At 45.2% G+C, this 15,616-nt stretch overlaps 1 protein-coding gene across 1 annotated transcript in view; it reads right to left on the bottom strand.

Moving 5' to 3' along the window:
- The window catches only part of LOC126473812 (CD151 antigen), a 197,202-nt gene that overhangs the window by 12,678 nt on the left and 168,908 nt on the right, over positions 1-15,616 (bottom strand). Inside the window, exon 6 of the mRNA XM_050101119.1 lies at positions 9,202-9,279. Coding sequence (XP_049957076.1) covers positions 9,202-9,279 — 78 coding nt within the window. The remainder of the gene's footprint in view (positions 1-9,201; positions 9,280-15,616) is intronic.

Below are 15,616 nucleotides of genomic sequence, written 5' to 3'. Positions count from 1 at the left end.
TGGTGTTTAAAGAAATGTTTCGTTAATGAACCAGTAGATGAATAACGAAAGTGTAACGAAGTTGAAAGATAACTTTAATATTGATATAGTAATGAAGTTTAATTATTTTGAGACAGATATAAAGGTATTTAAATGAGCAGTAAATAAGATGAAAAGAGTAGTAACTTATATACTGGAAATCTTGAACGCATAATAAATTCAGTAATCATAACAGTTTCAGGGTCCTCCCCCCCCCCCCCCCCCCCCACCCTGCCCTTTTATTCATTTGAATTCTGAAGTGTTCTAAATTGGTTTGAACAGCAGAAGTTAAAGTCAATGTAAAAGACAAAATTTATCAGTTTTTATCTTTATCAAAATTGACATTTTGTGTGTGGCTCGAAAGTGCTATCTCTAGGGTAACCTATGCCCGATTTTAATCAGATTAGTAGACAGTATAAAGTTTTGTAGTATAAATTATAGTGTAGTGTTATGTACTCATGGTTTTTCCATATCAGTACAGAACGTAAAACTATTAGTTCAATAGATTTTCTGCTTGTAAAATTCTACTATATTATGCAGTGTTACTACTTCTTGTTTTGCATGAATATCTACCAACTTGTACAGGGAAGAAACTCAGTTAATGCCTAATTAGGCTGGCGACCGCATTATTAACAAATTGGTAGCATTTTCAGGGTTGCTTTTGGTCCATCTTGACGTGTAATTGCATTTCGAACTTACTTGACGGATCATTATTATTACAGAGTGGGTGTAAGTCTGATTTGCCACCATTCAGGTACACGCGGTCAATATCTATACGAAAATCCTTTCTCATAAGGTGAACCCCGCTCACTTACCATAGTACAGGCTTTAACGAGTACTGTGTCACGCGGAGGTTACATCCTTAATGACACAAAGTTTGTTGTGTGTACTGTTATGCCATTCCATAACCCAGAGCTGAAAAATCCTGCAGCATAAGACAGAACACAGGTCAGTTTCAGAGATGCCCATCTCCAGAAGAGGTTTCTGCATAGCCTGTCAGCATTTTCATTGCCTGGGCTTCTGATGTGTCCTGGGGTCCACATAAACACCACTGAAAGACGGGACCATTCCAGGACTCCTGACTGGACACTACCAAAAGAGGGTGAGGGTAGCACTGGTCAATAGCTCATATGCTGCTCAAGAAGTCAGTACAGAGGAGAAATGACTCACCAGGACATGAGCGGATGTGCTCAAAAGCACGCGATATGGCCGCCAGCTCTGCAGTGAAAACACTGCAGCCATCTGGCAAGGAGTGCTGTTCAAAATGTCCTCCACGAACATATGCAAAGCCTACCTGATCATCAGCCATCGAGCCATCAGTATAAACCACTTCGTGGCCCCAGTACATGTCCAGAATCGAGACAAAGTGATAATGGAGAGCCGGAGGGTTAAAGGAGTCCTTAGGCCCATGCGAAAGATACAGAAGAATCTGCAGCCTAGGTGTACACCGTGGAGGTGTACGTCAATGGACCTAGAGGAGAGATGGTATTGGGAAGGACTCCAGTTCAGACAGAAGGGACCGCACGTGAACTGCAATCTTAAGCCCTGACCTGTGCCGCCAATGCGGGAGATGAACTGTTGTGGTTGGGGAAAGGAGATGGTATTTCGGATGCTCAGGAGAACTACAAATGTGCACAACAAAACTGGCGAGCAGTTGTATACGTCGGTTCTGCAGTGGATGGACTCTGGCCTCCACAAGGACACTGGTCACTGGACTCGCTCTAAAAGTTGCGGTCACTAGACAAACTATACAGTAGAGCACTGGGTCAAGTACAGGCAACACTGAGGGCACCACCAAACCATAGTGAGACTCCCATAGTCAAGGCAAGATTGAGAGCAGCAGCAGAGTAAAGCGATCTGCACCCCAGGTGGTGTTGCTCAGGCAGTGGAGGGCATTGAGGTGCTGCCAGCACTTCCGCTTCAGCTGACGAAGATGAGGAAGCCATTTTGATCAAGTGTCCAAGACCAATCCTAAGAATCGATATGTCTCCACTACAGTGAGTGATTGTAATGAAGGTAAAGTTCTGGGTCTGGATGATTGGTGCTATGCTGACGGAAATGCAGCACATACGACTTGGCAGTTTAAAACTGGAAGCCGTGGGCTAGATCGCATGACTGTGCCTTGTGGATGGCTCCCTATAGGCGCCACTCAGAAACACTAGTCCTGGAGAAGCAGCACGAAATGCAGAGTCATCCGCATACAGAGGAAACCGATGGCCCTACAGCTGCTGCTAGACCGTTAATAGCCACTAAAAATAGGGAGACACTCAATATGGAGCCCTGCGGAATGCCATTCTCCTGAATACAGGAGGAGGGGGAGGGGGGGCGGGGTTGTACTATGGGAGGTCCAACTTGGACATGGAAAGTATGGAGCGATGGTAAGTTTTGGATAAAAATCAAGAGCGGGACCCGGAGACCCCACTCGTACAATGTGGCAAGCATATGATGTCGCCAGGTCGTGGCGTATGCTTTACGTAAGTCAAAAAGATGGCAACCAGATGTCGGTGTCTGGACAAGCCTGTTCAGATGGCAGACTTGAGGGACATAAGATTACGAGTGGTAGAGCGACCCTGACAGAAGCTGCCCTGACACGGAGCCAGTAGGCCACGTGACTCCAGTACTGGAGGAGCAGTACGAAATGCAGAGTCATCTGCATACAGAGAAGGTGAGACTGACGGCCCTTACAAAGAATGTTGGTGAGGCTGATGGACCGATAGCTATCCACATCAAGCAGGTTTTTATTGGGTCTGAGCACCAGAATGATGGTGCCCTCCCGCCATTGCGATGGAAAGATCCAGCTGAATATGATGAAAAGATGTCGCATGTAGGCAGATGAGATACGTTTAATCATCTGGCTGTGGATGCGATCAGGCCCAGGAGGTGTGTCGGGGCAATGTGCAAGGGTACTGAGGAGCTCCCACTCTGTAAATGGGGCGTTATAGGATTCACTGCAGTGTGTAGTGAATGAGAGGGTGTTCCCTTCCAGCCGCCGTTTGTATGTGCGAAAGGCTGGGAGGCTAATTCTCTGACGCAGAGGCTCGAGCAAAGTGCTCAGCATTTGTGTTTGCGTCGGTACATAACTCGCCATTTATGGTAACTGGGGGACAGCTGTTGGGGCCTGGTACCAGAAAAGACGTTTGGTCTTTGCCCAGACTTGGGAAGGTAATGTGTGGCACCCAATGGTAGAGATGCATCTCTCCCAACAATCCTCCTCCCGTTTTTGATAAGGTAGCGAACGCGGGCACGGAGTCGTTTAAAGGCTACGAGGTGCTCCAGGGCAGGGTGCTGCTTATGCCGCTTTTTCACCCAGAAAGCCTTTTGAATCAGACAACATAAACATGTTCGTGCAAATGCAACTTATGCAAACATGACCACTGTCTCTGGCTGCCAAGGCCATACATTACTGGATGCAGCCATGACTGAGTGCAGTATCACGAGTCTCAGACAGTGCCGATTTAATTCCTGCATGGAGAAAGGATAATTGTAAGACTCAAACTGGGCTCTGAAGTCCAACTAGCCCCTCGCTGCAGTCACCCAGTAGCAGCAAACTGCCGTATCTTGGCTGGCAACCTGGCAGTAGTTGCTGCAAAATGCTCTGCCATTGTCTGAACAATGTCTCTGGGTGTTGTTTGGTGACATCCCTTTTTCAGGTCTGTTGGTGTTGGTGAAAGAATGTTTATCAGAAACCTCTGGATGGCTTGCCAAACTTTTGTAAAAAGTGGAATGGTTGAGAGGGTCAACAATTTCTTGCCATGACCTCTCAAATGGCCCTGAGCACTATGGGACTCGACTGCTGTGGTCATTAGTCCCCTAGAACTCAGAACTGCTTAAACCTAACTAACCTAAGGACATCACACACATCCATGCCCGAGGCAGGATTCGAACCTGCGACCGTATCAGTCGCACGGTTCCGGACTGCGCGCCTAGAACCGCGAGACCACCACGGCCGGCGCCATGACCTCTCCTCGCTCTCATTCATTGCACGTCGCGCCTTGGCTCTCGCAGCCCGAAAGGCTGTGAGGCTCTCTGCTGTTGGGAGGTGTTTATACCACTTAAGAGCCACAAGCCTGCCCTGGCTTGCTGAATGGCACTCATCAGCCCACCATGGTACAGGTCTCCTCCTAAGATTATGACTTAGGTATGGATATGTCAGTGGCATGACGTATTGCTCGTGTAGTGTGGTCCATTCATTCCTGGATGCTGCCACAGTGTTCAACACAGCCAGCTTGCTTAACAGAATCCATTTTGGTGGCTTCTGTTACAGCAAACCTTCATCCAGTAGGTGGATCCACTGTGGGAAGTGGTCACTGGAATGAAGATCATCAGTTGCTTCTCATTGTGCTCAGTTGGCAAGGGCTGGAGAGCAGAGAGAGAGAGATGTCAGTAGCCGAGGACAACGCAGTAGCAGTCGAAAAATGAGTGGGGCTGCCATATTGAGGATGCACAGCTTCCAAGACGTCATGAATTTCTCAAAGACTTGACCCATGGGGCAATTTTAGTTCAAGTTCCATAATACATAATGGGCATTGAAATCGTGCAGTAGGAGAAACAGGCGGGGAATTTTTGCAATAAGGCCTGCAACAGCATCAGAGTCTATCATGTTCTGTGGAGGTAACTACAGGAAACAGATAGTTATCTTCTGACCCACATGAACAGCAACAGCTACTGCTTGTAGGTAAGTAAGCAAGGACGGAAGGAGAGAGGGATGTGGTGTGCATGTCTGGCAAACAACAACAACCCCTCCCTTGGTAGTTTCTCCAGTCAGGTAATTCTTTTGGTGGAGGGTATAGCCCCGTAGGTCAGGTGGCTTTGAAATGTGTTTCCTGTAAACTCAAGGACAGGGAGAATGCTTGTGTCAGGAGTTTCAGTTCATCCAAATGAGTCCTGAACCCATTTATTTTCCACTTTAGTACAGGAGCCATTTATCACAGAGTTCCAGTTTCACCCTCTATTTTTTTCTATCCAGGTACTTATATTTTCAAAAATTGATTATTTCATTGAAACATAACTATAGTCACACTGGTGGTGATAACATGTTAGTGAATACATAAGAATCACTAAAATCATTTTGGTTTTACTGTGCTGATTTAAATAGGTTTTTTTAAATTGAAAACTCCTCAATGAACAATACCAGTAAGGAATATCACATGTGGTAGTGAAAATGCCACCTTTCTGGTAAAAAAGTAAATATGTGGTTTTTGCAAGTGGTGTCCCCATTCATTACCACAAATATTACCAATGAGATGACAAAATATCGTTACATTTCGGGATCGCTTGATAATGAAATTGCTGATCTGATTTTCACATTTTGTGTCCAAATCATCAACCGCTTCCCCATATGCAGACTTTAAAGTATGTCTCACAGTAGAATTTGAAGACTTAAGAGTCATGCAAAGCTAAAATATTGCTAACCAAAGTAGAACTAGTAAACAAAACAACCGTTTTTTATCCAAGAGAAGTGTGAAGGCAGGTTGTGGGGCAATGCACAGTGGCAAGGAGCAGGGTACCACATGACATTCCAACCGAGAGCATCGTGCTACGTGGGCAAGATAAATTCCCAAGAGAACAGTGACAAAGAGGCTGTCAGTCAGTTACAGATACAAAAGAATAAGGAGGGAAAGGCAGGACCCAGGCCAGACTACCGTGCTAAATAGTGCTCGGTTAGCCATGGGTCCTTGGGTTGCAGCAGGCAATGGGACTTCCATCCACTCCCTCGAGCAGCTAACAATGGTAATGAGTTCTATGTAACACTGAGTAAAAACCACCATCACAGGGAAAACGTAGACCAAATAAGCCACTTTAGCACTGTCCACTAACACCACAGGTAGCTTATCAGCAACCTAAAGGATTTGCTGTATGGTGGCCACATTAGGGCAGTCCAGTAGGATGCGTGCCATTGTGAAACGGGCATCACACCAACGGCGGGGTGGATCCTCACGGAGGATGTGGGCGTGGATCGGCCAAATCTGGCCAATGTGAAGGTCAGTGGAGTGTTAATGTATGGTGTGGTATTGTATGTCAACGCATCATGGCCCATACTTCATTGATGGCACTCCTAAAGGGGTATAGTTTACCCCCTTCTTGAGCTGTACCTTACTTGAACTGGTCCACTTCTTATAATGTGTCAAATAAGACAGTATCAGAATGTGGATGTCCTACGCACAATGTTTATTGTTGCGAAATGACAACTAGAGGTACAGTTAGTGGTAACACAATGGGTTTCACGTTTCTAAACCTCATAAGTTCTGAAGTATGTAGCTTGTACAGGATAGCAATGGCATCACCGCATGTAGTACCGTGCTCGGAGCAAGGGTTGCCTGCACTGGCACCTGCATACTGCCGTAAACATACCAGAATCACCACAGCAAGCTCTACCTTCGGTGAATAAGTGTCTCCTAATCTGGTCTGCTGAACTGCTCTCATACTGTAACGTATTTCACATACGCTGCCACATTAAAACCTGTTTTCTAGTGGCTCGTTACATTTGCAATCATCTAGTCGATATGTTGGTCTTCAGTAATGAAGAAAAACTAGACATTATTTTAATTTATGGCGTGTGTCAGAGAAATGCCACTGCAGCTGTGACACTGTATGCTGAACGCTACCCAGATCGGCGGTGTCCGTCACGTCAAGCCATTGGCAACTTCTGCGAGACACCGAGACACTCGTGGAAATAGGAAGCTGGGCTCCAACAAAATGTCTACGTACAATGCCAGCGACTGGCAATGGAAACGAAATTGCTATTCTGGCTGCTGTAGTGCACAATCCACAGGTGGGTGTACAAGAAATTGCACGAGGTGTAGGAATAAGCCACAGTAGTGTGTGCACAATCTTGCATCGGCATCTGTTTTATCCGTTCCATATCTCACTACACCGAGAACTGTACAGGAATGACTTTGTATCCCACATTGCGTTCTGTCGTTTTGCACTTCTGCAGTTGCAAGGTAATCCAGTATCCCTAAGCAATATGCTGTTTACAGGTGAGGCTTCATTTACAAATCATGGTAATACGAATTTGCAGAACATGCACTACTGGTCCTTGCAAAATCCCCACTGGGTTCGCCAAGTCGCTCATCAATGACAGTGGAGTGTTAATGTTTGGTGCGGTATCATTGCTAACCATATTGCAGGTCCCTATTTTTACCGTGGAACATCGAATGGACAGAGATATGCATCATTTCTTCAACACACACTAGCGCTCCTCAGGGAGGATCTACGATTGGAAACTCATCTATCAATGTGGTTCCAACATGATGGATGTCCCGCACACACTGCAAAAGTTGCCAGAGACGTTCTATATGCGACATTTCCAAATAGGTGGATGGGGCGAGGAGGTACTGTGCGATGGCCAGCACGGTTCCAACAATACAGTTTCTGTGGGTGACAGGGCACTAGTAAATGTGTTTAGCTAAGTGAATTCAAGTGTGTATCTCTAATTGTAGCTCTAGTTCTCATTTAGTTAGAACATACATACATTTACAATTCGAAAAAAGTAACTTTGCGTTGGACATGTTACTTGTTTATTTTTGTGGATTGTGCATACCTTCCCATTGTGTGAGTCCCTGACACAGGCAGTGTGAGGTGCATGCTCGAGTCTCAGGACTTGCACTAGCTGTGCGCTTCATTTATTTCAAGTGTCAACTTCGCTTCGCAATTATTTAATTGATGTATTGCGATGCAACCAACGCCATTATTTTTGTGATTTTTCATGCTATTGATTGCATACGAAATAGTGGGTGCCCATTTAAAAATACACAAGTTTGTGTTGAAAATAGTATTTGTTTACATTTTAAAATTTCGCATAGTATTTGGTTTCCTAAGCCCCTGCCGTACGTTCGTGCTGGTGAAAACCGTTTTTGAATATCTATTTATTGTTCCAGGATATCTGAGGAGGCCAGAGTTAGGTGAGACACCCTGTAATGGTACTGATTTGGTAAATCTAATTTCCTATCCATTTTTCTTCTCGATATAGAATAGTTTCTACTCAGAGTCAGAAGATTATTTGAACAGGAAACAACAAGTCTAAGAGCTACATTCCATTTCAGCTTTTTGCACAAGGTTATCATGTTTTCATGTAAGTAGCTTGCCCATGACATGCCATGATAATTTGGCTTAAATGTAGGCACTCATAGCAGCACTTGGGTTAAAATATGAACACACTTTAAATTAAAGAAATCTTATATTTATTTTTTCTGGCAATAATGGAGAACTGAAATTCCATGTAATCACTGTTTTGCTTTAATTATGTTGGATACTCTCAGATGATATTTGCTACTGTGTAGTCTTACCTTATTTTTTCATTTTACTAAGGGAGTATAATTGCAAAGGCATCCACCAACTGCTTCAAAGGAACCCACAATACTCTCCGTTGTTTCTTTGGACATAAAATTCTAAGTTACGTTCCACTTGCTGGAGAAATTCACGAGAGAAAATGGGATATGCCATTGTAACTTTATCCATATATGGCTTGCTATCAAACATATGGTTGATGGGGGGAGGGGGGAAGGTGAGGGATTGAGACACCATAAGCTTCGTAATGCTTTTAACAGCAACAGTGATTCATTCAAACTACTGTCTTTACACATACTTTTTCAGGACACTATCTGAAAACCTAAATAATTAATTGGTTTGCCAAACAATGCATTGGTAGGTTTATTGTGGACAGAAACCTAATAATTATTTTACACATTATCTTTACTTACAATTTGTGTGTTTCCATAACTCAAAGCATTACTTTTTAATGCCTGTTTAGAATGATAATAAGCCAGTTTGCATTTCAATGAAACAAACATTGAAATTTAACTGCAAGAACTTTGGAACTAAGTTTTTGACTTCCTGCAGAACATTTACGATTCCTCCTCAACAGGCCATAATATACTGCCTCCTAATGAACTGACCAACAGATTAATACAGAACACTGACAATGTTTTCGGCAGCACATTGATTTACTGAGTTATTCTTGCAAACTCAACAGATAATTATAAACAACATGCAGTACAAAGCTTATGTTTAATGCAGTATATCTTTGCAGAATACATTCTTTCACACCCTCTTACATCTCTGCTTTCACAGTTGTGGCAATTGTAATGACTAAAGTACCTCCCTATAAATTTCTTATGTAACTTAATTCCTTATTTCAAACTACTGCAATAGGAAGATTTTTGTTGAAATACTGATACTTACACTTGTCTTTACTTTGCAGCAACTATTTGGCAGTTCATCTCCCCAGCTGCTGTGGTCTTGGATTCCGCAACATTTCAGCTGCAAAAGAGATTGTGTGTGTCAATATATTTTATTCTCAGAAGTTCTATTCTGTCACTTGACTGCACTGCATCGAATTACACTGTTTCAACTCAGTTGCAAAAATACTACAATCATTTGTAACCAGTGAAATAATACATGTGTGTATTTACGGGATTAAAAGATCTGCCATATCTCACTCCGAGTAGATTAAAATGTTGTCGCGATACGAAGGATTTGTCGATTAGGGGTCTGAACAGTGAGGTTATCAGTCTCTCGGTCAAGATGTAGTCACCTGGTATCAGTGGTGTCTGCCAGAAATTTAATCAGATTATAGTAATATGTAGAGGTGTGACAAAATTGAGGCTCTAGCGGGAATATTTATGTCCAAGCTGAGGAGGAATTTAAACATAACTAAAAGTATGTGAGGTTGAGCCAGTACATTGGTCATGGCAGATTAGGGGTCTCCCAGGGCTCAGATGTGGCAAGAGAGACCAGATCCTCATCCAACACACCTCATCTGCCCCCCCCCCCCTCCTTCCCTCCCCCCCCCCCCCCCGACCCCCACCACCTTTATTAAGGGCTAAGACAGTTACATAGCAAAGAACACCTTCTAGCCAGGAGATTCATAATAATTAACGTGAGAAGGCTAAAAACACAGTGGACGTCAGGTGGACTGACATTAACAAAACCAGGGGAGAGAAATAATAATGTCAGTACATTAGTGGCACTGGACAAGTACTGCCATAAACGTCATAAATGCTAAAAAGACTTTCAACCCCAATATTCATTTTGAAACACCTGGTACTGGGTATTATGAGCAACCAGTGTTGTTCTTGACTAGTTTTAGAGCTGTCAGTGTAAATGACAGTTGCACCCTGATACACCTTAGGAACTGAATGGAACAGATGCTGAGCTGTCACGGATGTAACAAAGTTCTGGACCTGAAATAGATCTGTCCTACTTTATGGTCTGAGTGCTAACGAAGTGGAAGAATGGAATGAAGGTGTGGGTGCAAGAAAACACCGAGCACATTCTAAGCAGGTCCAAGCCAAATGCCTCAAGGTACATCACATCAGGTAATCCCACCCAAAGGCCAGTATCATTTTGTTGTTGCTTTAGTACACAAAACTGAGGTCATAAGCACCCATGTCATAACTAAAAATGGTCAATTACCAAATGAAATTGAAATCTACAATAATCAATGCTTAATCAAGTCGAGTAGAAGGATACCTAAAAACGAGTACTTCCCCTCTGAGGGGGGTGGGGTGGGAAGGTGGAAGGGGATTTGCTCATATGGTTAAAAATTAAATTTCCTTTGCCATATTACTATAATGAATAAAAAGTAAAACACAAACTATAGCTCATGCTGTATCTACTAAAATATCTGGTAATTCAGATGGCAAACTTACATTAAAAGGTAAACAGTAATAAAAATGGCACTGGGTCAGAAAATGGCACACTGTCAAGGGTCGGTTGCAGTAAGCACAGAGTGGTGCAGAGTCTCCACTTAAATGACTGCCACTGAAACAATAGTGCCCAATACACATTCTAGCTAAAAATACTTCCTCGTGACGAGGGGCAAGAGGAAGTTGGCCGAGCTGTTGGGCAGTTTAATTTCCCAGAGTTTGTTCCCGTACAGAAAAGACTATTGTTCGTGCCAGAGGGACACAGTATTCCTATGTGCGGCAACACAGAGATCATCTGAAGGGACAGAATAACTAAAAGGCCTGGGTAATCAGCCACAGTGTTGGCAGCAGCATTCCCCAACACTCCAACATGACCAGGGAGCCACACGAACACCGTGTTGGCTCCGTCATCAGTGAGGGAGTGAGTGGAGGCATTCTTAGGTTTGTTGTACTAAGAGGTGGTATGTGTACAGCACACCGAGGCTCTGGAGGGCACTAAGTGAATTTGAACGTAATACACCATCGAGAAGTGTGTGTCAACAGATGTGACGGGTGGCCTAATCGAGGGAAGAAAGCTCTGCAGTAAAAACTGAACACTGTGCTATGAGCCGGTACTGAAAATTTTTATTGTCAATGACAAAGGTACAGCCAACATCACGGATAGTTTGGTTGGTTGGTTTAAAAGAGAGGGAAAGGGACCAAACTAAGAGGACATCAGTCCCTTGTTCCGAATAAAACAATGCCACAAGTGTGAGAATAAAACAAAAGAGACTGACAATTCAAAACAGAATAAAGGGGGGGGGGGGGGGGGGGAATCACAAGAAAGATGAAGGGCTACTAACATGTAAAATGGACAAAAGGGGACAAGAAAACCATAGAAACGGGATGAAGAGATTAAAACAACAAAGCAGATTACCATGGCTGGCTGACCATGAGAATAAAAAAGGAGAAGCCAGCCACTCTGCAACACAGTATAACCTCCACCCTAGAAGCAGTCAACCGGGCACCAGACCGACACTCAGGCGGGTCTTCACGGCGCAGGAGGTAACCGTGAGTCACTCGAGTGTGGCCAGTGAGGAGCTGGCAGAGGACAACTGATTCCCTGTGAGAGGCCCGCATGGAAGTCTTCCAGACATTCGTAGTCTCTATCATGACGCACAGTTTGTTGTATGTACTGTTACGCCATTCCATCTCCCATAGGCGAAAAACCCTACGGTGTAAGTCAGAACGCAGGTCAGGTTCAGAGACGCCCATCTCCAGAAGCAGTTTCTGCATAGCCCGTTTGTTCAGCCTGTCGGCAAGTTCGTTGCCTGGGATGCCGACGTGTCCTGGGGTCCACACAAACACCACTGAACGACAGGACCGGTCGAGGGCATAGATGGACTACTGGATGGACGCTACCAAAGGATGGCGAGGGTAGCACTGTTCAACAGCTTGTAGGCTGCTCAAGGCGTCAGTACACAGAAGAAATGATTCCCCCCGGGGCACGAACGGATATACTGAAGTGCACGAGAGATTGCCACCAGCTCTGCAGTGAATACAATGCAGCCATTGGGCAAGGAAAGCTGTTCAAAATGTCCTCTGTGGACAAAGGCAAAGCCAACATGACCATCAGCCATCGAACCGTTGCCGTAAACCCCTTCAGAGCCCCAGAACATGTCGAGAATCGAGAGGAAGTGACAGTGGATAGTGGCAGGAGTAACCGAGTCCTTAGGGTCACACAAAAGGTCCAGACGAATCTGCGGCCTAGGTGTACACCATGGAGGTGTATGCGAATGGACCTAGATGGGAGGTGGTAAAGGGGAGGACTCCAGTTCAGACAAAAGGGATCCCACGTGAACCGCAATCGTTACCCCTGACCTGGGGCGCCAATGCGGGAGATGAACTGCCGCGGATGGGAAAATGAGATGGTAATTAGGATGCTCAGGAGAACTATGAATGTGTGCAATTAACTGGCAGATAGTTGTGCACGTTGGATCTGCAATGGAGGACTCCGGCCTCCACCAGGACACTGGTCACCAGACCCGTTCTAAAATCTCCCGTCGCTAGGCGAATGCCACAGTGGTGCACTGGGTCGAGTACACGCAACGCTGAGGTCTGCTGCCAGCACTTCCTCTTTGGCTGACAAATATGAGGCAGCCACATCAATCAGGCATCAAAAACCAGTCCTAATAATCAATGTGTCTCCACTACAGTAAGTGGATCATCATTAAGGTAAACTTCTGGTTCCGGATGAACGGTATGACGCCATCAGACGTGCACGACACACAACTTCGCAGATGGTGGTGGTGGTGGTGGTTAGTGTTTAACGTCCCGTCGACAACGAGGTCATTAGAGACGGAGCGCAAGCTCGGGTGAGGGAAGGACTGGGAAGGAAATCGGCCGTGCCCTTTCAAAGGAACCATCCCGGCATTTGCCTGAAACGATTTAGGGAAATCACGGAAAACCTAAATCAGGATGGCCGGAGACGGGATTGAACCGTCGTCCTCCCGAATGCGAGTCCAGTGTGCTAACCACTGCGCCACCTCGCTCGGTAACTTCGCAGATGAAAACGAAGCCGTGGGCAAGAGCTCATGGCTGGGCCTTGGGGATGGCTGCCTGTAGGTGCCACCCAACAACACCAGTTCTGGAGGAGCAGTACAAAATGGAGGAGTTGTCTGGGTACAGAGAAGGTGAGATAGACAGCTCAACAACTGCTGCTACACTGTTAATGGCCACTAAAAATAGCGAAACACTCAATACAGAGCCCTGCAGAATGCTATTCTCCTAGATACGGGGGGGGAACTATGGGAGGCACCAACTTTGACTCAGAAAGTACAGAGCAGTAGGAAATTTTGGATAAAAATCTGGAATGGGCCCCAGAGACCCCACTCATACAATGTGGCAAGGATATGTCGCCAGATCGTGTCTTAAGATTTTTGTAAATCAAAAAGACGGCAACCAGGTGTTGGCATCTGGAAAAGGCTGTTAAGATGGCACACTCAAGGGAAACTAGATTATCAATGATAGAGCAGTCCTGGTGGAAACTACCCTGGCATGGAGCCAATAGCCACCAACTTACCATACATTCTAACAGCTTACAAAGAACATAGGTGAGGCTGATGGGCCAATAGCTATCCATATCAATTGGGTTTTTACCAGGTTTGAGTACTGGAATGATGGTGCTCTCCCACCATTGCGACCAAAAGATGCCATCACACCAGATTCAGTTGAAGATGATGACGAGATGTCGCTTATAGTCGGACAAGATGTGTTTTATCATCTGACTGTGGATCTGATCTGGCCCAGGAGCTGTGTCGGGGCAATGTGCAAGGACATTGAGGAGATCCCACTCTGTAAATGGAGCATTATAAGGTTCACTGTGATGTCCAGTGAACGAGAGGGCTTTCCTTTCCATCCGTCGTTTGAAGGTGCGAAATGCTGGGGGATAATTCTCTGATGGAGATGCTCGAGCATAGTGCTCAGCATTTGCGTTTGCATCGGTAGATAACATGCCATTTATGTTAATGCCAGTGACACCTGTCGGGGTTTGGTACTCACAAACACATCTGATCTTCTGCCAGGCTTGCGAAGGTGACATATGGCACCCAATGGTCGTGACGCACCTCTCCCAACATGTCTGTTTCCATCTTTGCATAAGACAACGAAGGTCCTCACTTTCACTGGGGGCACCCAAGAGAACAAGGGATCATGTTTTCTGCCGCATAAACGATCGTTCTAGAGAGCTGCTTGACCACCACATCGATGGTACCATGTGGTGGAGATTCAGTGGCGACAGCAGAGGTGAGAGCTTCCCAGTCTGCCTTGTTTAAAGACCATCTTGGTAGATGTATGGGGGAATGGCGCTGTGGTAGCGTCAGGAAGATGGGAAAGTGGTTACTACCACACAAGTCATTGTGGGCTCTCCAGTGGACAGATGGGAGAAGTCCTGGGCTGCAGAGGGATAAATCAATGGCCGAGTAAGTGCCATGAGCCACAATGAAATGTGTGGGGGACCCAGCATTTAAGAGGCAGAGGTCAAGTTGAGACAGGAAAGTTCCAACATCTCTACCTTTGCTAGTAAGCACAGTGCCACCCACAAGGGGTTATGGGCATTAAAATCTCGCAAAAGGAGGAAAGGTTTAGGGAGCTGATGAATCAGTGCAGCCAATGTGCTCAGGGGTACTGCACCATCTGGAGGAAGATATACATTGCAGACAGTTATTTCCTGCATTGTCCTAATCCTGACAGCCACAGCTTCAAGAGGGGTTCGAAGGGACACAGGTTCACTGCATACCGAGTTCGGGACAGACACAAACTCAACATGACACACTATTATAGTCGCTACGGTTCTTGTAATATCCCCTATAGCTGCGAAGGGCAGGGGTCCACATTGCTGGGAAACAGGTTGCCTGAAGGGCAATGCAGAAAGCAAGTGTGAAGCTTAACGAACTGTTTGTAGTGCACTAAGGGAGTCAGAACAGACAAGAAACCTTGTACCGTGATGTCTGCAACTCCTCTCCAGTGCCATCATAAGGCCATACAACTCCACATCATAATTCGTAAATTGTTCCAGAAGACATATGCTGTCAGGGAAATCAGCAGTACAACAGAACAGTCTCTTCCTGGGATCAAACCAAATAAACAATGAAAACTGTGAAACATACTTAAAATGGAAGAAAAAGTTATGAAAATGTGATCTGGAGTACAAGTTTTCTTGTATAACGTCAAGCTTAAAACCACTTTGGACCTCTGAAGACACCGAGGCAGCAACATGTTCTGTCCCTGGCTGTGTATTCGGAGGTCTGACAGATCTAGATCCTGAAGACAGACAGCAGCACGTATCCCAAATGGCTTGGTTGCATGGGGCTGATTCCTGAACAGCCATTCAAAGTTTGGTTGTACCACTGCATTAAATGCTGATGATTAAGGTGACAGATTTTCAGTGCCTGACGAGCCAAAAGGGTAAG

The sequence above is a fragment of the Schistocerca serialis genome, chromosome 4 (assembly GCF_023864345.2).
Source record: "Schistocerca serialis cubense isolate TAMUIC-IGC-003099 chromosome 4, iqSchSeri2.2, whole genome shotgun sequence".
NCBI lineage: Eukaryota > Metazoa > Arthropoda > Insecta > Orthoptera > Acrididae > Schistocerca > Schistocerca serialis.
The sequence above is the reverse complement of the archived record's forward strand: the minus strand, read 5'-3'. Positions and strand labels throughout refer to the sequence as shown.